This window comes from Pelophylax lessonae (genome assembly GCF_965119305.1).
Source record: "Pelophylax lessonae genome assembly, chromosome: 8".
Classification (NCBI taxonomy): Eukaryota; Metazoa; Chordata; class Amphibia; order Anura; family Ranidae; genus Pelophylax; species Pelophylax lessonae.
In genome coordinates, this window is record NC_138775.1 from 300088088 (window position 1) to 300109433 (window position 21346).

At 46.4% G+C, this 21346-nt stretch overlaps 1 protein-coding gene across 1 annotated transcript in view; it reads right to left on the minus strand.

Moving 5' to 3' along the window:
* Nucleotides 1-21346, minus strand: part of B4GALT2 (beta-1,4-galactosyltransferase 2) — a 146963-nt gene that overhangs the window by 12120 nt on the left and 113497 nt on the right. The window contains exons 4-5 of the mRNA XM_082265441.1: nt 17941-18128; nt 3475-3597 (exon numbers count right to left, since the gene is read on the minus strand). Of these exons, the coding sequence (XP_082121567.1) occupies nt 3475-3597; nt 17941-18128 (311 nt within the window). The remainder of the gene's footprint in view (nt 1-3474; nt 3598-17940; nt 18129-21346) is intronic.

Here is a 21346-nt window from a genome sequence, read left to right on the forward strand (position 1 = left end):
CATCTATATTATATCCCCTGAGACACCAGCCCCCCATTTATATTATACCCCCCAAGACACCAACCCCTGATCTAAATCATACCCCACGACACCAACCCCCCCATCTATATTATACCCCAAAGACACCAATCCCCCCCAATCTATATTATAACCCAAAGACACCAACTCCCCATATACGTATCAGAACATTGTATAAAGGGGCGGAGCTGTATACATATTTTGCATTTTATGTAAAAATTATTAAAAATGAATCTCTTAATAAAAATGAAAACACTTTTTTCCCAGCTCCCATTTCATGCGGCTCAAAGAAACAGATCAGAGGTCCATTCACAGTTCCTGTTGTCACCAACCCCAGCCACATCCTCCCTCTTTCACCTTATCAGTCCTTCCCCCTATCTCCCCCCCTCCTCCCCCCCCCCCCGTTTTCATTCTCCCCCATTTTTTCTCTCCCTTTTATTTTCCCCCCTATCACTAACATCCTACTGGCTCTTATCCCCACAGTCTTCGACACACCAGTTAGATATTCTCACCCACCATTAGCATACAGCAGCAGGTCAGTTACTAAACTCATTTTACATTTTATTGTATTGTTTTTAAAGTATCCGATGAATGAGTTTTAGATCAAACGACTTTCTAATGTGGTTGGAAAGTTTAGCGTTTGTACCTATAGGTGCTCCGATGATAAGGCTTCCTATTGGTGCTGTAAATATCTCCTAAACTTGCATAGTTTAGGGGATATTTACTGTATAGTGCGCCGATGACGTCATCAGCGCATGCACTCAGAAGGAATGGCCGCCCGTGCCGTGACCGGCGTATGTGCGGGAATGACTCTACGCAGCTCCGGCCAGTAGCACAGCCGACGTCCGTGGACCCGGAAAGAAGACGGGCGAAGAGGAATGCGGCCTCAAGCAGGGACGACGCGGGCTTCGTTTGCAGTCAAGTGTCACATAATGTGCTAGTATGCGATGCATACTAGCGCATTATGCATTAACTTTGCAGGTAAAAAAAAAAGAAAAAAAAATTTGCCAACTTTTCTTCCTCCTTAAGAAGCTCCTTTTATTCATGCCAATATTCTGCTTCTTCCCTTCAGCTCATTTTATTAGTTGATATTAATTTTTAAATAAAATGCAAAATATGTATACTGTATGCTCGTTAAATACGGCTCCACCCCTTTATATGTCGTTCTGATATATAGGAAATATAAATGATTTTTTTTTCTTTTAACCTTTACTTTTACAGATATACATCATGTTATACATATGTGTCTGTACATTTTTATTTTTGGTCTCTGATAGCCCTGAAGAAAGGGGGGGGGGGGGGGAGTCTTTGTCCCCTCGAAACGCGTTGGATTGATCATGTTTTGCAACTTTCAATAAAACGGCTACATATTCGCCTTCATTTTGCTTCGAATTGGATATCAGGCACCTTGTTTTACCGACCCCCACAAACACAAAGCCAAGGAAACTCTCAACTGGTTTCAAAGAAAGAAAATAAAGCTGCTAGAATGGCCCAGCCAATCACCTGACTTGAATCCAAAAAGATAATCTATGGAAAGAACTAAAGATAGAAGAGATCATAGGCATGCGCACAGGGTGTGTCAGGTGTGCCTAGGCACACCCTAATCACCCATAGTTGCAAACTGTCTTGAATGACATGCACATTATCGGAACAAATCTCCTCCTCCCTACCTCCACCCCTAGCAGTCTCAGGTGCTCCTGGCTCTCAGGAGGACTGCAGAAATATCCCCAAGATGGATCCTACCACCTCCTTGCTTTCTTCTAGTGCTGCAATTAGGTTTGAGTGGGCGGGATGGGGATGTGCCTGGCCTTGGAGATTGCGCCTGGCCTGGTGGTGCGACACGTGCACTGAGCAGAAGAAGTCAGAGGGAGTGTGTGCTAAAATGGTTTACAGCAGGGGTGTCAAACTAAATTTTATTGTGGGCCGCATCAGCATTAGGGTTGTCTTCAAGGGGCCGGTTGCATCTGTAAGACTATCTATCTACTTAGATACCTAGGAGTACGCAGTGTACAGAGCGTAGCATTCACAAGTGCGCTACATACAGATTGCAATGTTCAGGGTTGCGCTGTGTACAGACTGCAGGGTTGAGTAGTGTATGACATACAGAGTGTAGGGTTTATGGCTGCTCTACGTACAGAATGCAGAAATAAGAAGTACAGGGCATGCAGAGTATAGAGTGCCCCCCCCCCCCCCCCCCAAAAAAAAAGCTTCCTCAAATCTCATCTGCCTGGCTCTAGTACCTCCCAGCAGTGTAGGTGGCTCCTTGTCTCTCTCTGTCTCTCACTTACAGGAAGATCATTGGTTAGCACTGCTGTGCCCCGCCGTGAGTGCATGCAGGGTAGGCAGGGATCTGCAAGAGTCGGAGGTGGCGGAAAGGAGTTCCACCACATTCCAGCTGAAAAAAAGCCCTGGGTGTGAGGGCCACATGAAATGGCCTGGCGGGCCGGATTCGGCCCGCGGGCCTTGTGTTTGACACCTGTGGTTTACAGTATTTATAAATGTATATACAAACACAAATGTTCGTTTGAGCTTTGGAGTGCACACCCTAATGCTTAGGCTGTGCACACCTATGGAAGAGACCCATGGAACCTTCAAGATTTGTGTGGAAGAATGGGCCAAAATCCCACCTGGGCAACGCATGCGACTCGTTTCTCCATAGAGGAGCCTGCGACTTGAAGCCGTCATTACCAACAAAGGATTTTCTACCAAGTATGAAATACATTTCAGTTTGCGGGTTCAATACTTTTTCTGTGTCCTTCCATTTTATTACACAGAACTTTATTTCTGAATGTATTTATTTTGGTGTCTTTGTTATGTATGGATTGCATGGGGCGTTACCAACATGTGGGGAAAATTTCATGTCAATAGAAATGGATTTACTGAGAAAAATGGTGACGTGTTCAATACTTATTTTACCCGCTGCGACAATAAAAGACATGCAGGGGGCGCTGTGGTGGGAATCGGTCAAGAAATACCATTATTGAACACAATACATGAGACATCTATTGGCACTTTTCCACTGCAAGTACCGGCTCGGCTCCACTCGGCCCTGCTTGGCTCAGTTTGGATTTCCACTGCATGGTACCGCATGGTACGGTGTTGGAACGGTTTGGTACGGTTTGCTTTTCCATTTAAGTAGTAAGTGGGTGGGATAACAACGATTCTCTGACCAATCAGTGGCTAGTAGTGACAAACAGTCAAGGCTGCATACAAAGGATTGTGGGATATGGTATCGGTACGGCCCTCTTGGAACCACAACCGAGGTGGTACTGTTTAAGCGAGCCGTACCGTACCGAACCGTTCCAACACCGTACAATGCAGTGAAAAAGCACAAAAGCGAGCCAAACCGTTCGGTTCCATGCAGTGGAAAAGCGCCTTATGACATCATCAGCCCTTTCCTAATCCCTGTAGATGGCTTTCTATCTGCCGGATAAGACTGTGGTAAATCTCACCAACCTGTTGTAAATGTCGTCATCTTCTCCCCCCCAGCCCCAGTACTCGTTGGGGAAACCGTTTATCTTCAGGAACTGAGCTTTACTCAACCCGGAGACTCCGCCGAAGTACCCCGCATAGGGCAACCTGTGGGGAAGAAGAATAGAAGAGATGGATATGTGAGAACGGAAGGCGGGGTGGACAATCACATACAATCTTCTGCTGCTACAATGTGTTTCATTCACAAATCTCAACCTTCCTTCATGTGAAGATTCTCTAATCCCACCCATGAGGAACCAAAGATCTGACAATGATTATTGCTGTGCTGGACTTTACACCATACTGAGACAGGCTGAGCCATGTTGGGGGTATTCTGCTGGTCAGCTTTGTGATGTAATCTGCCGTGTCTGGGTCTCCCTAATTAATAGAAGATCATCAAATATTATCCGTTACAGTACTGAGCGCTCCAATCACCAGTGAGGACTGCGGGGATATTGGGAACATTTTCTGGTTACTTCTGAGTCTACATAAAAGCCATTTACAGGCCGTACAGATAAGAAGGGCGATGGAAGATTTTCTGCATCCCGGTACTTCAATCAGATCCTAAAACCTCCCCATGTCCTCCATTATCCTTCCACTTCTCCGACACTGGCCGGACATCTACAAGGGTCCAAAATTAACTCCCTATAGCAGTGATGGTGAACCTTGGCACCCCAGATGTTTTGGAACCACATTTCCCATGAAGCTTATGCACTCTGCAGTATATATGAGCAGTTGAGCATCATGGGAAATGTAGTTCCAAAACATCTGGGGTGCCAAGGTTCCCCATCACCGCCCTATAGCAATGGTTCCCAACCTCAGTCCTCAAATTCCCCCATCGGGCCATGCTTTGGGAATTTTCCCTTCGATAAACTAAGAATCATCAATACCAAGCCATTGACATTGATATAAAGCACCTGTGCAGGGTGAAGGATATCCTGAAAACATGATCAGTTGGGGGTTCTTGAAGACTGAGGTTGGGAACCATTGCCCTTCAGAACCCGAATATTGCTGCTGATGATTGGAGTGGTGACTCTACAAAAGCAAATAATATCGGGCTGGCTGCGACTGTGTTGCAATCAATGCCTTTTTCCTGTGTGTTTGCATTGCTGAACATGCGTTTTTGATGCTTTTTTTTGGCCAATATGAAAGTATTGACTACGACTTTGATGTAACTTTCCATTATCTGACACTCAAAGTCTCATCAAAGTAGTGCAGAAACCTTTTCGCTGCAGCATTAAGTCGCATAGATTTAAAGGGGTTCCATGGCAATCCATGGGCTGTGACTTGTCAGGCGACTGTGTGTCCAAAGACACGTTAGGGTTAGAACGTGACCCTAACATTTAACGCTAACTCTAATCCTATTCCTTAACCCTAACCATTATCCCTAAGTCTTAACCCTTAACCCTAACCATAGCATTTAACACTAACCCTAATCTTTAACTCTAACCCTTATCTCTAATTGTAGAATTTAACGCTAACCCTTATCCCTAACCATAAGATATAAGAGTAACTCTCACCCTAGCATTTAACACTAACCCTAACATTTAATAGTAACCCTAACCCTAGCCTTTAACGTTAACCCTTATCCAGAATCCTTATCTCTAACCCTAGCAATTAACGCTAACTTTAACCCTTAACCTTTAACGTTAACCCTAGCATTTAACCCTAACCCTTATCCCTAACCCTAGAATGTAACGATATCCCTAACCCTTATCTCTAACCCTAGCAATTAATGCTAACCCTAACCCTTAACACTAATTTTTAACCCTATTACTTATCCATAACCCCAGCATTTAACGCTAACCCTAACCCTAACATTTATTGCTAACCATATCCCTTAACCCTAACCCTTATCCCTAACCCTAGAATTTAAACGCTAACCCTTAACCCTAGCATTTAATGCTAACCCTAACCCTTACCCTAACATATAACCCTATTCCTTATCCCTAACCCCAGCATTTAACACTAACCGTAATCCTTAACCCTAACTCTTATCCCTAAGCCTAACCCTAACCCTAGCATTTATTGCTAACCCTGACCCTTAACCCTAACCCTAGAATTTAACTCTTACCCTTAACCATAACCCTAACCCTTAACCCTAACATATAACACTAACCCTTAACTCAAAACCTAGCATTCAACCCTAACCCTTAACATTTAATAATAACCCTAACCCTTATCCCTAAGCCTAACCCTAGCATTTATTGCTAACCCTATCCCTTATCCCTAACCCTAGAATTTAACTCTTACCCTTAACCATAACCCTAACCCTTAACCCTAGCATTTAACACTGAACCTACCCCTTAACCCTAACATATAACACTAACCCTTAACTCAAACCCTAGCATTCAACCCCAACCCTAACATTTAATAGTAACCCTAACCCTAGCCTTTAACGTTAACCCTTATCCAGAATCCTTATCTCTAACCCTAGCAATTAACGCTAACTTTAACCCTTAACCTTTAACGTTAACCCTAGCATTTAACCCTAACCCTTATCCCTAACCCTAGAATGTAACGATATCCCTAACCCTTATCTCTAACCCTAGCAATTAATGCTAACCCTAACCCTTAACACTAATTTTTAACCCTATTACTTATCCCTAACCCCAGCATTTAATGCTAACCCTAACCCTTAACCCTAACATTTATTGCTAACCATATCCCTTAACCCTAACCCTTATCCATAACCCCAGCATTTAACGCTAACCCTAACCCTTAACCCTAACATTTATTGCTAACCATATCCCTTAACCCTAACCCTTATCCATAACCCTAGAATTTAAACGCTAACCCTTAACCCTAGCATTTAATGCTAACCCTAACCCTTACCCTAACATATAACCCTATTCCTTATCCCTAACCCCAGCATTTAACACTAACCGTAATCCTTAACCCTAACTCTTATCCCTAAGCCTAACCCTAACCCTAGCATTTATTGCTAACCCTGACCCTTAACCCTAACCCTAGAATTTAACTCTTACCCTTAACCATAACCCTAACCCTTAACCCTAACATATAACACTAACCCTTAACTCAAAACCTAGCATTCAACCCTAACCCTTAACATTTAATAATAACCCTAACCCTTATCCCTAAGCCTAACCCTAGCATTTATTGCTAACCCTATCCCTTATCCCTAACCCTAGAATTTAACTCTTACCCTTAACCATAACCCTAACCCTTAACCCTAGCATTTAACACTGAACCTACCCCTTAACCCTAACATATAACACTAACCCTTAACTCAAACCCTAGCATTCAACCCCAACCCTTACATTTAATAATAAACCTAACCCTTAACCCTAACCCTAGCATTTAACCCTAATCCTTATCTATAAACCTAGCATTTAACGCTAACCTGATCCCTACCAAAACGCAAACTCAAACCCTTAACCCTAACGTTTAACCCTAACCCTTAACCCCATTCCTTATCCCTAATCCTAGCATTTAACATTAACCCTAATACTTATCCCTAACCCTAGAATTTAACGCTATCCCTTAACACTAATCCTTATCTCTAACACTAACATTTAACGCTAACCCTAAGCCTTATCCTTGACCCTAACGCTAGAATTTAACGCTAAACCTAACGCTTACCCTAGCAATTAACACTAACCCAAACCCTTAACCCTAACATATAACCCTAACCTTATTCCTTATCCCTAACCCTAGCATTTAATGCTAACCCTAACCCTAATTCTGATCTCTAACCTCTGCAAATAATGCTAACCAGAACCCCTAACCCTAACATTTAACCCTAACCCTTATTCTTATCTCTAACCCAAACCCTTAACCCTAACCCCAACCTTAGCAATTAACGCTAACCTGAACCCTTAACGCTAACCATAACATTTAACGCTAACCCTTATCCTTAACCCTAGAATTTAACGCTAACCCCCTAACCCTAATCCTCATCTCCAACCCTCACATTTAACCCTAACCCTTAACCCTAATCCCTATCCCTAATCCCTATCCTGATCTCTAACCCTAGCATTTAACGCCAACGCTAACCCCTATCCCTAGCATTTAGCGCTAACCCTTAACCCGAATCCTTATCTCTAACCCTAGAATTTAACGCTAGCCCTAAGCCTCATCTCTAACCCAAACATTTCACGCTAACCATAACATTTAACCCTAACCCTTAACATGGGACTTTGGACACAAAGTCGTAGCCCATTGATGGCAATGGAAGCCTTTCAAATCTATGCAACTTAAAGTTGCAGCAACTTTGAAAAGGTTCCTGCACTACTTTGATGTGACTTGAGTCGCAACACTTGAGTTTTTGGTGCCGTTCCACTGAAGTCCATTGCACCAAAAACGCAATCTGCTGCAGGAAAAAAAAAAACTCCCTGACCCTTTCCATGAAAAGTATCCTCTGAAAACGCATAGATGTGAACGTATCCCATCGAGAAAACTATGTTAAATGGACACGAATGCGTTTCTGCAAAACGCACTAATAAACGCATAGTTGTGCATCTAGCCATAAGGTCTACATAAGTCAAGCACAATGCAGCGCCAACATATTCCACAGCACTGTACAGGGTACACTAAAACATGGGGTCACAGATTTGGTGTGAAAAGCCAATCTAAAGCCCATTTGGATGAAACGCGTAGCGGGGTGGAGCACCCTGTGTGTCGGGATTTCCAGCTTTTAGGAGTCATGACCCCAGTCACTCAAACTATTTGTTTGTGAAGGATTATAGGGAGGAGTTGGGGTGAGTGGAGGTTGGTAGACGGGGCTCCATGGATGAGAGGTGTAGGGTACAAAGGGGGTGCACTTGGTTTTCCCTTTGGGGGGAAAGCTAGAACACAGCTGGTCTCCTAGATAGGGAAGAAGTTGGGATGAAGTGGTGGCCTAGTGGAGGGTCCACCTGATTGGGTGTGATAGGGAAGATATGGCACACAGAAACCTGGACCCCCATGTCCCATGGCCTCAGGTGTTCAGTGGGACCCCCTGTGGAGCATCTCTGGAACAAATAGAAGCTCATGTCTGTAAACGAACAATTTCCTGGCTTGGACTAGGGCAGAGATGAGTGGGAACCAGAAAAAGTTCTGAGCTGGAGGGAAGTTTACCAGGTTCTTCAACCGGCCATCATGGAGAATTGGACTGAGGCTTCAGTACAGGAATTGGCCTACATGCGTCAGGCATGTTCTCCGGACAAGGTCCACATTGACGCAAGATTTCAGATGCAAGCCGGGTGACACCACACTGATCTTCAGAACTGAACACTGATGGGAGGCATTTATGGGGTGGATGTTTGTGGACTGTTAGGTGTCACCTTGGGGTAAACCAGAGACCCCGACTGGAAGAAGTGGGGGTTGTTGTGTTGTGCTCCCCGTGTTCCAGTAGTGGAGTTTGGAGTCCATTAAGGAATCCATCATTTTTGTGTGACATATGTTAGGGGGATTCATGTTTGAGGTGTTCACAGTAACGGGACAAAGTCATCTAGAGCCCAGGGCAAACATGCCAAACTGCGCCCCCACTCCCAGAGATGTATGAGCATTATATGTCAGCAAAAATCCCCCCCTCACCCAAAAATTGGGGACTAATCTGCACACTTACCCCCTAAGCATAAATTAGCCCTCCTCACAGGACAAATCCACCCCCTTGCTGAATCCCCCCCCCCCCCAGAACAAATCTTTCCCCCTTTCCAGCTCAAATCCTCTCTCCACACAAACCCCCCCAGCACAAATCGACCGCCACTCCAAAAAAAAAAAAAAAAAAAAAAACACTCCTCCTAGCACAAATCCTCTACCCCTCATATTTCCATTCTCAGTACACATCCCCCCCCCCCACTGCAAATCCCCCCTCCCAGCACAAATCCCACCCCCATATTTCCCCTCCTAGCACAAATACCTTACAATCATCCCTACTAGCACAAATCTCTCCGAAAAAAATAATTCCTCCTAGCAAAAATACCCTACCCCCTCCACAATATCAATATCACCTCTTGTATCACAAACCCCCGAAAATCCCCCCCTAGCACAAATCCTCTTGCCCCCCTACCAACAAATTTCCCCAAATATTCAACTCCTGGCACCACCACCCCCCCCCCCGCCCTAATTTTCCCTCCTAGAACAAATTATGCCGCCCCCCAAATTTCCCCTCCCAACACAAACCCCCCCCCCCCAACTCTCCTTGCAGTGCCCCCCACCTCCTCTCATGATGCTACAGTGCCCAAGGCAGTTGTTCCTCCTGCTCACCCCTTGTCCCGGTATGGGTGTACATGCCGGGTATTTGGGTAGAGGTTGGCAACATAGAAGGAAATGTTCATCGATTACTCAGAATGGGAACACTACCAGTTGCACTCCATGATTTATCTGCACTCCCTCCGGACCCCGGTGACACCGTATGAAGACCTATGTATAGTTACATAGTTACATAGTTAGTGAGGTTGAAAAAATACATCAGTCCATCCAGTTCAACCTATGATGTGTGTGTTTGCTTTTAACCGTACATTGTATACCCCTGTATGTTGTACATTGTATACCCCTGTATGTTGTACATTGTATACCCCTGTATGTTGTACATTGTATACCCCTGTATGTTGTACATTGTATACCCCTGTATGTTGTGGTCTCTAAGGTGTCCATCTAACAGTTTTTTGAAACTATCAATGCTCCCTGCTGATACGACTGCTTGTGGAAGAGAATTCCACATCCTTACCGCTCTTACAGTGAAGAACCCCTTATGCATTTTAAGGTTAAACCGCCTTTCCTCTAGTTTTAGTGAGTGGCCACGTGTCTTATTGTATTCCCTTTCTCTGAATAGTTTGTTCCTTATGCTAGGGTCGCCAGTACAGTATTTGTACATTGATATCATATCCCCCCTCAATCGTCTCTTCTACAGCAGCTCCGTAACAAAAGTACTTATTTCCAGTGATGAGCCGAACGTGCCGGGAACTCTTCAAAGGGATATTTGCTGAATTGTTAAAAGAAAAAGGTTGGAAATTAAAATGTTCCCCAAACCCCATTAAAGTCATTAGGGAATGAATCCTGCTAATGAATTTTACCCACTTTTAAGGCTCATAGGAAAGGAAAATGGATCACACTTTGCTGGGTTTTTTGCCTTCCTCTGGATCAACTGTGGGTGTAGGGTTGTATACAGTATCTCAGAAAAGTAAGTACACCCCTTACATTTCTCTAAATCTTTTATTCTATCTTTTCATGTGACAACACTGAAGAAATGAGACTTTGCTACAATGTAAAGTAGTGAGTGTACAGCTTGTATAACAGTGTAAATTTACTGTCCCCTCAAAATAACTCAACACACAGCCATTAATGTCTAAACCGCTGGCAACAAAAGTCAGTACACCCCTAAGTGACAATGTCCACAATTTAAATATTTTGTGTAGCCACCATTATTTTCCAGCACTGCCTTAACCCTCTTGGGCATGGAGTTCACCAGAGCTTCACAGGTTGTCACTGGAGTCCTCTTCCCCTCCTCCATGATGACATCACAGAGCTGGTGGATGTTAGAGACCTTCCCCTCCTCCACCTTCCATTTGAGGATCCCCACAGATGCTCAATAGGGTTTAGGTCTGGAGACGCTTGGCCAGTCCATCACCTTTACCCTCAGCTTCTTTAGCAAGGCAGTGGTCATCTTGGAGGTGTTTGGGGTCGTTATGTTGGAATACTGCCCTGCCCCCCAGTCTCTGAAGGGAGGGGATCATGCTCTGCTTCAGTATGTCACAGTACATGTTGGCATTCATGGTTCCCTCAATGATCTGTAGCTCCCCAATGCCGGCAGCACTCATGCAGCCCCAGACCATGACACTCCCACCACCATGCTTGGTGTTGTCACATGAAAAAGATATAATAAAATATTTACAAAAATGTGGGGGGTGTACTCCCTTTTGTCAGATACTGTATATAGGGCTGTATAACTTATGTATTTTTTCCCTTTTATTGGTTGATCAGAGGTCCGAACAGTAAATGTTTCTTCCAGGAGAGATCCGAACTGCATTTTTTTCAGCCCTCATTTCCTTATATCAGCGTCCTCAGTTCCCCCACACATCACAATCCCCCACTTCACATAAGTTTCCCCATCACAGTAGTTTTCTCAGACCCCCTGCTTATTACCCCCCCCTTCTTTACTGAACCCCCTTCACATCACACACCCCCTTTATTCATAGCAGTCCTTAACCCCCCTCCAAATCATCTGCCCCCACCCCAACCCACACACAGTGCTGTCCTCCGCCCCCTTCACATCACCCTCCTCACATCAAACCCCCCCCCCCTACAGCACTGCCCCCTTCACATCTCCCCTGCCCAGCATTGTCCCTCCTTACAACCCCCCCCCCCTCTCCATAGCACTGCCCCTCTTCACATTTTACCTACATCCCCCCGCTTTACATCACACTCACAGTCAGGGTTTTCTCCTCTGCCCCCTCCACTCTCCTTCCGCAGACAGAGCGCGGGAGCGGTCATAACATTCCTGGATTGAGTGGCACAGCATAGCATAGCATTGAGCTGAGTGCGGGAGCTGCCGGGGTTAACTTTTTGCCTTATCCAGCAGGTGATTGGCTGCTAGGACCAACTGCATCCAATCAGCCTCTGATTAACTTTAAAAGTTACCTCCGGCAGCTCTCGCTCCCACGCTCAGTTCAATGCTATGCTGTGCCTCCCACACCCGATCCAGAAATGTTCCGTCTCCCGCTCTTCGCTCTGCTGTTATAATAACAGCGGGGGAGGCTGGAGGGAAAGAAGTGGCTCCTAAACGGCATGACCGGGTCCGGATGAAACAGTGGCTCGGTCCGCATCCAGACCGCGGTCTGCCATTTACTGATGCCTGAACTAGATGGATGTGTGTCTTTTTTCAACCAGACCAACTATGTGAGAATATCAAACATCTCCAAAGGGAAAATGTAAAAGTGCAAAGGGCCTCACCCCCGCAGTCCTGGCCTGGCAGATGTGGGGGTCTGTAGGGGGTCAATTTTGAATTGGGAAGCTACTTTTTAAATTAGGGGGTCACCAGATGTCTGGCCCATCGCCTACTTTAGGGATCTCCAAACTATGACCTGGAGGCCAAATCCAACCCACTGTAATGTTTTATTCAGTCCTCTGATGTAAGGGGGGACACTAATGGGGATCATGATGTCAGAGGGGGCTCTTATGGGGATCCTGATGTCAGAGGCAACACGGTTGTAAATGAGAACTCTGATGTAAAGGGGGACCATGATGTAAGAGGGACTCTGATGGGGATCCTGATGTAAGGGGGTACTCTGATGGGGACCTTGATGTAAGGGGGTACTCTGATGGGGATCCTGATGTAAGGGGGGCTCTGATGGGGACCCTGATGTAAGGGGGGCTCTGATGGGGACCCTGATGTAAGGGGGTACTCTAATGGGAATCCTGATGTAAGGTGGGCTCTGATGGGGATCCTGATGTAGGGGGGTACTCTGATGGGCACCCTGATGTAAGTGGAGACTCTAAAGGGGACCTTGAGGTAAGGGGGACTATGAAGGGGACTCTAATTTAAATGTTTTTCTCTGTTGAAGTGGTTTCTCTGAGTCCTGCTACTGAGTAAACGTCTCAGAACGATCCTCTCCCGCTGTTTCCCTCTCTGTGAATGGCAGCAAAGCCGGCATCCTAGCAACCAGTGACGCATCCCCAGCACCATTCACTGCCAGTCGACAGCTGAATGTAAACAAAGGGGTGGGATGCCGGTTGTGATCATTGACCATATATGGCCATATTCTGTCAGTGACATCATCCCCGCCCCCACTGTTTTCATGCAGTTGATTAAGCTGGGGGTGCATTATTGGTTTCCTGGATGCCAGCGTCCCCCGAAAGCGAAGCTGTCATTAAAGGAGTCCTGCAGAGCTGTACGTTATCTCTGTTAATAGGTATGTCTGTACAGATCAAAAACTATAAAGTATACAAGGATGAGGATTACGGACACACATTTGGAGATTTTACATCGCCATTTGCATATCTGTACAAGAAGAACATACAACTCCACAATAAGATGCAGAGTGCTGGGGGATTACAGATGTGTTTTATTTGATGATTAATATGAGTTCACAATGAACTTTATGTACACCGATCGCCTACGTATGACCAATGGTTGGCGATAAATCATTGGTCCCGGAACCGTCCAGGTGTCCCTGTGCTGGACTCCTGTAACAATTAATGACCTGATAAGTACAAGTGTTCCTATGCTTTATATATATATATGTATGAGGAGCGGCGAGCTCCTCTGCACATATACGGAACAATGAGATGTGCAGATACAACGCCGGGCCCTCCCGTGTATTCAATGACTTCAAACTGCACTTCCAGGAAAATCAATAATAGTCCCTCATTTGTCTATCACTTGTTTTGTATTTGTTACTATATGTATTCCTTCAGGTATGGGGGGGGGGGGGGGGGGTTCAATGGTGAAAACCTCAAAATTCTCCATTATCTTTATAATTGCAATGTACAGCCAACCTGGGGAATATACTGTACATATACAGTATCTCACAAAAGTCAGTACACTCCTATGTGAAAATGTTCAAATTGGGCCCAATTAGACATTTTCCTCCCCCGGTGTCATGTGACTCGTTAGTGTTACAAGGTCTCAGGTGTGAATGGGGGGCAGGTGTGTTACATTTGGTGTTATCGCTCTCACTCTCTCATACTGGTCACTGAAAGTGCAACATGGCACCTCATGGCAAAGAACTCTGTGAGGATCTAAAAAAAAAGAATTGTTGCTCTACATAAAGATGGCCTAGGCTATAAGAAGATTGCCAAGACCCTGAAACTGAGCTGCAGCACGGTGGCCAAGACCATACAGCAGTTTACCAGGACAGGTTCCACTCAGAACAGACCTCACCATGGTCCAGCAAAGAAGTTGAGTGCCGTGCTCAGCGTCATATCCAGAGGTTGTCTTTGGGAAATAGACGTATGAGTGCTGCCAGCATTGCTGCAGAGGTTGAAGGGGTGGGGGAGGGGTCAGCCTGTCAGTGCTCAGACCATACACCACACACTGCATCAAATTGGTCTGCATGGCTGTCATCCCAGAAGGAAGCCTCTTCTAAAGATGATGCACAAGAAAGCCCACAAACAGTTTGCTGAAGACAAGCAGACTAAGGACATGGATTACTGGAACCATCTCCTGTGCTCTGATGAGACCAAGATAAACTTATTTGGTGTCAGATGGTGTCAGGCGTGTGTGGGGGCAACCAGGTGAGGAGTACAAAGACAAGTGTGTCTTCCTACAGTCAGGCATGGTGGTGGGAGTGTCATGGTCTGGGGCTGCATGAGTGCTGCCGGCACTGGGGAGCTACAGATCATTGAGGGAACCTTGAATGCCAACATGTACTGTGACATACTGAAGCAGAGCATGATCCCCTCCCTTCAGAGACTGGGGGGCAGGGCAGTATTCCAACATAACGACCCCAAACACCTCCAAGATGACCACTGCCTTGCTAAAGAAGCTGAGGGTAAAGGTGATGGACTGGCCAAGCATGTCTCCAGACCTAAACCCTATTGAGCATCTGTGCGGGATTCTCAAACAGAAGGTGGAGGAGGGGAAGGTCTCTAACATCCACCAGCTCTGTGATGTCATCATGGGGGAGGGGAAGAGGACTCCAGTGGCAACCTGTGAAGCTCTGGTGAACTCCATGCCCAAGAGGGTTAAGGCAGTGCTGGAAAATAATGGTGGCCACACAAAATATTGACACTTTGGGCCCAATTTGGAGATTGTCACTTAGGGGTGTACTGACTTTTGTTGCCAGCGGTTTAGACATTAATGGCTGTGTGTTGAGTTATTTTGAGGGGACAGTAAATTTACACTGTTATACAAGCTGTACACTCACTACTTTACATTGTAGCAAAGTGTTGTCACATGAAAAGATAGAATAAAATATTTACAAAAATGTGAGGGTGTTCTTACTTTTGTGAGATACTGTATATCTGATATATACCGCAGTGCTGTACAGAGAACACTGAGCCAGTCACATCAGTCTCTGTACCAGAGGAGCTTACACTCTAATACCAATGAACCTTTTAGTCTATTTTTGGACTGTGATAAGTTATTAAATGACACCCCGGAGGCTGGATGTTCTATGGGATATGGTGGGAGTTGATCCATGGACTCCGGTGCTGCTTGGTGGCTCTGATTGGGTGGTCTGGGTAGTACAGACAGGAGCAGCGACCTCCTGGGGGTCTCATGTTTGGGGGAGATGTATGAATGGAGGGAATGAAGATCAGCGGTTGGGTGGATGACTCATCTCCTCTATATAAAGGAATTGCCCCCTGGCTAGAAGCGATGAGGCCACCCTGTGGCGGGTGGAGGGAGCCTGCGGGGACAGACAGGCTGGAGGATTTGCACACACACACAGCTGCCAGTCACCATCCCCTCCAGGCGATGGCACAAACACAGCCGGATGAGCCGCCATCGCTCCCCGCCGATTCATCGGAAGGGAAATGACATCTCATTAGCGGCTGTTATTGTTCCTTAATGTCATTGTCGTCTTCCGCTAATTCCGTCCCCGGCAGTCGTACCGAATCCCATTGCCAAGGACAGAACAACCCGGGGGGGTTAATGAGGAGAGGCGGCTGTAATGTGAGCGCTGCCCCCCCCCCCAGAGCTGTGCGCTGCCCCGCGTTTCCAGGGACAAGCCCAGGGGGCGAGCATCTGTCCCCGTCCCCGAATTCCAGCAATGTGCGCCATCCATGGGATACGACTCCATCACTTTATATCTGATAAGGGGGATGAGTACACAAGACCAGGCGGGGGGATGGGTGGGGGGGGGGAATCAATCGTCCGACACAAAATATAATAAAAACTTTAGCCGAGTGTTTCTTCAGCGCAGATCCGAATGGATACATTGTATACAAATAATGGGATTCCTCAGTATCAAAAAAGGAAACTGATTAATGGGAGGCTTAGGAAAGAAAAACACATAAAGAGATATATAAAATCATAACCTTTATTCCAGAGTCATATTGTTAAAAATGGGTAAATAACCCCAAAAAATAAAAACATACCAGATGAAGATTTGCAAGTATGTCATCAGTGTGACGGCACTCACCGTCACTGGGAGTGAAAGACAGATAATTAATGGTTTGGATCGCTTCAAGTGGGACAGTAATATTTGTCAGCAATATCTCTCAAGAAATATGAAGATTTAATCCCCCTTTACACTGTTAGACCTATAGCCTGTTCCCATAAAGTCTGACTCCTAAATAATCATAGCAATACGTAGATGTGTATTCCATGTACTTCAATGTAGGAGACGGACAGACTGTCATTGGCAGTCTTTTCCTATTGTCTGTTTTGAGGTGGGATGTGAATTGTGTTAAGTCTGCCTGTCCCATTGTTAAATGTTAATGATGAGCCCACATTGTTCTGTCCAGTTGGCTAAATAATTAGTTCAGGTTAATTCTGTTTCTGTATACAATTTCATCTGCATATGATAATGTAATCAGGTAACCCAACCTGTGTGTGGTAATCTGATCAGGAGGGGGAGGAGGTCCATGCTGTATATAAATTCTGTGTGACTGTTCAGTAAAGAGTGATTCCAGTACAAGCTAAGTTGTCAGCAAGCTTTGTATGGGGGTGGCTGGGAAAATCGGGTATATATGTTCACGACTGCGAGGAAGCCGTATACTGATGGAAGTCCACATGAGGGTTCACAGCCCTGACCAGCTGCTCACAGCACATGACCGTTCACGACCATGACCAGCTGATCATAGCACACGACGACAGCCCTGACCAGATGCTCACAGAACATGATGACAGCACATGACAGTTCACAGCTCTGACAGCTGCTCACAGAACACAACGATTAACAGCCCTAACCAGCTGCCCACAGCACATGACGACAGGCCTGACCAGTTGATTACATTACATGATGATTCATAGACCTGACCAGCTGCTCACAGCACATGACAGCCCTGACCAGATGCTCACAGCACATGATGGATCACAGCCCTGACCAGCTGCTCACAGCACACGATGACAGCCCTGACCAGCTGCTCAGAGCACATGACAGCCCTGACCAGATGCTCACAGCACATGATGGTTCACAGCCCTGACCAGCTGCTCAGAGCACACGATGACAGCCCTGACCAGCTGCTCAAAGCACATGATGCAAGCCTTGACCAGATGCTCACAGCACATGACAGCCCTGACCAGATGCTCACAGCACATGATGATTCACAGCCCTGAGCAGCTGCTCATAAGACAGGCGAGTTTCAACCTTTCCCTTTGTTTATAATAAAGAGAAATTGTAACTTTTCCTATCACCGCTGGATTATTGGCCACCAGAAAAGCCCACGTGCCAATGCTAACATCCGACTCTTTCCAGAGTTGTGCTCTGCAATGCTGATAGGCCAACAGCACACACATTTCACATTCAGTAGAGCTGATACCCTGGTAAATACATTCTATTACTATCAGTGCCTACATCCCCACCGCCCCGCACACAATTGGCACCTTGTAATGACACTTACCGGAAGCCAAACTTGTCCATGGCGATGGCAAAATGGCGCGGTTGCTCATAGCAGTGATAGAGATTGCGGTCATCCATTGGAATGAGATCCACATCACTGAAGATGAAACAGTCGTACTCGGCGTCCTTCATGGCCTCCAGGAAGCCGATATTCAGGAGTTTGGCGCGATTGAAGGTCTCCTCACCGAACTGTATGGAGAGATGGGGAAATGCGTCAGTCACGACATCACAAAGACAGATTTACAGCTTCAGCAGCCAGAGATTTTCATCTATAAAACTCAGAGGACCATTTAAAGGATTGCTGATTCTTTATTGGCAAATACAATTTCTGACAATTTTCACCCATTCATAAAGCTGCTAATTTTCATTGGATATCCGCAAAGGTGACAACACTGTGCGGTCTGGTGGGGAGATTATACTGAGTTGGCCATCGATTCATTCACAACGTTTGGAGTTTATGTGACCCCCGTTACATTCCTTCTCCACACACCCCAAAAACTTGGGATCACTGAAACGCCAAAAGTTTTGAAAGACTTCAACCTGATCATTTCTCCTACTATAAAGCTGGCACAGTCCACCATTAATGGAAGAAAAAGAGTCTTCTGCATGGTGGCATCACAGGGCTTAGTATTCCCCCCATCCCTCCTCCCTCCACAAATAGTCTGCTTTTCACCAATTCAGTATTGCAATTTTCTACTCCCAACTTTCATAAAATAAATAAAAATAGGGTGCAGTGAGGTAGGGTTTGGCAAGTTGGGAGTAGGGTAAGGTGGGTCAGAATAGGTTAGGCAACGTGGAAAAGGTTAGGTGGGTCAGGATAGGTTAGGCAAAGTGGAGTAGGGTTAGGTGGGTCAGGATAGGTTAGGTGGATCAGGATAGGTAAGGCGAGGTGGAAAAGGTTGGGTGGGTCAGGATAGGTTAGGCAAAAGTGGAGTAAGGTTAGGTGGGCCAGGACAGGTTAGGCGAAGTAGAATAGGGTTAAGTGGGTCAGGATAGGTTAGGCGAGGTGGAGTAGGGTCAGGTAGGTCAGGATAGGTGAGATGAAAAGGTAGGGTAGGTCAAGACAGATTAGGCAAGGTGGAGTAGGATTTGGTGGGTCAGGGTAGATTAGGCAAAGTGGAGTAGGGCAGGGGAGTAAGGATAGGTTAGGGCAAGGTGGAGTAAGGTTAGGTGGGTCAGGTTAGGTTAAAGCAAGGTGGAGTAGGGTTAAGTGGGTCAAGATAGGTGAGGGCGAGGTGGAGTAGGGTTAAGTGGGTCAAGAAAGATAGACGCAAGCAAAACAGTGAGGCGAGGTGGAAGAGGGTTAGATGGGTCAGGATAGGTTAGGCAAGGTGGAGTAAGGTTAGGTGGATCAGGATAAGTTAGGTAAGGTGGAAATGGGTTAGGTGGGTCAGGATAGGTGAGGGGAAGTGGAGTAGGATTGGGTGCGTTAGGATAGGTGAAGCAAGGCAGAGAAGAGTTACGTGGGTTAGGATAGGTTAGGCATGGTAGAGTAGGGTAGGTGGGTGAGGGTAGGTGAGGAAAGGTGGGAGTAAGGTTAGGATTGGTTAGGCAAGGTGGAAAGGGGTTAGGTGGGTCAGGATAGGTGAGGCGAGGTGGAGTAGGGTTAGGTGGATCAGGATAGGTCAGGGCTAGGTTGAGTGGGGTTAGGGGGGTCTGGATAGGTGAAGCGAGGTGGAAAAGGTTAGGTGGGTCAGGATAGGTTAGGCAAAGTGGAGTAGGGTTAGGTGGGTCAGGATAGGTTAGGTGGATCAGGATAGGTAAGGCGAGGTGGAAAAGGTTGGGTGGGTCAGGATAGGTTAGGCAAAGTGGAGTAAGGTTAGGTGGGCCAGGACAGGTTAGGCGAAGTAGAATAGGGTTAAGTGGGTCAGGATAGGTTAGGCGAGGTGGAGTAGGGTCGGGTAGGTCAGGATAGGTGAGATGAAAAGGTAGGGTAGGTCAAGACAGATTAGGCAAGGTGGAGTAGGATTTGGTGGGTCAGGGTAGATTAGGCAAAGTGGAGTAGGGCAGGGGAGTAAGGATAGGTTAGGCAAGGTGGGGTAAGGTTAGGTGGGTCAGAATAGGAGAGGGGAAGTGGAAAAGGTTGGGTCGGTCAGGATAGGTTAGGCAAGGTGGAGCAGGATTATTTGGGTCAGGATAGGTTAGACAAGGTGGAGTAAAGTTAGGTGGGTCAGGATAGGTTAGGCAAGGTGGAGTAGGGTTAGGTGGGTCAAGATAGGTGAGGCGAGGTGGAAAAGGGTGGGTGGGTGGGACAGGATAGATTAGGCAAGGTGGAGTAGGATTAGTTGGGTCAGGATAGGTTAGACAAGGTGGAGTAGGGCTAGGTGGGTCAAGATAGGTTAGCAAGGTGAAGTAGGGTTAGGCGGTTCAGGATAGGTGAGGCGAGGTGGGAGTAGGGTTAGGTGGGTCTGAATAGGTGAGGCAAGGTGGAGTAGGATTAGGTGGGTTAGGAAATGTAAGGCGAAGTGGAGTAGAGTTAGGTGGGTCAGGAAAGGTGAGGTGAGCTGAGGGAGGGGTAGGGTTAGGTAGGTCAGGAAAGGTGAGGTGAGGTGGGAGTAGAACTAGGTGAGTCAGGATAGGTGAAGCAAGTTGGGAGTAGGGTTAGGTGGGTCTGAATAGGTGAGGCAAGGTGGAGTAGGATTAGGTGGGTTAGGAAATGTAAGGCGAAGTGGCGTAGAGTTAGGTGGGTCAGGAAAGGTGAGGTGAGGTGCGGGAGGGGTAGGGTTAGGTAGGTCAGGAAAGGTGAGGTGAGGTGGGAGTAGAATTAGGTGAGTCAGGATAGGTGAAGCAAGTTGGGAGTTGGGTTAGGTGGGTCAGAATGGGTTAGGCAAAGTGGAGTAAGGTTAGGTGGGTCAGGATAGGTAAAGCAAGGTGGAGTAGGTTTAAGTGGGTCAGGATAGGTAAAGCAAGGTGGAGTAGGTTTAGGTGGGTCAGGATAGGTTAGGGCAAGGTGGAGTAGGGCTAGCTGTGTCAAGATAGGTTGGGTTAGGTGGGTTAGGATAGATGAGGCGAGGTGCAATAGGGTTAAGTGGTCAGAATAGGTTAGGGCAAGGTGGAGTAAGGTTAGGTGGGTCAGGTTAGGTTAAAGCAAGGTGGAGTAGGGTTAAGTGGGTCAAGATAGGTGAGGGCGAGGTGGAGTAGGGTTAAGTGGGTCAAGAAAGATAGACGCAAGCAAAACAGTGAGGCGAGGTGGAAGAGTGTTAGATGGGTCAGGATAGGTTAGGCAAGGTGGAGTAAGGTTAGGTGGGTCAGGATAGGTTAGGTAAGGTGGAAATGGGTTAGGTGGGTCAGGATAGGTGAGGGGAAGTGGAGTAGGATTGGGTGCGTTAGGATAGGTGAAGCAAGGCAGAGAAGAGTTAGGTGGGTTAGGATAGGTTAGGCAAGGTAGAGTAGGGTAGGTGGGTGAG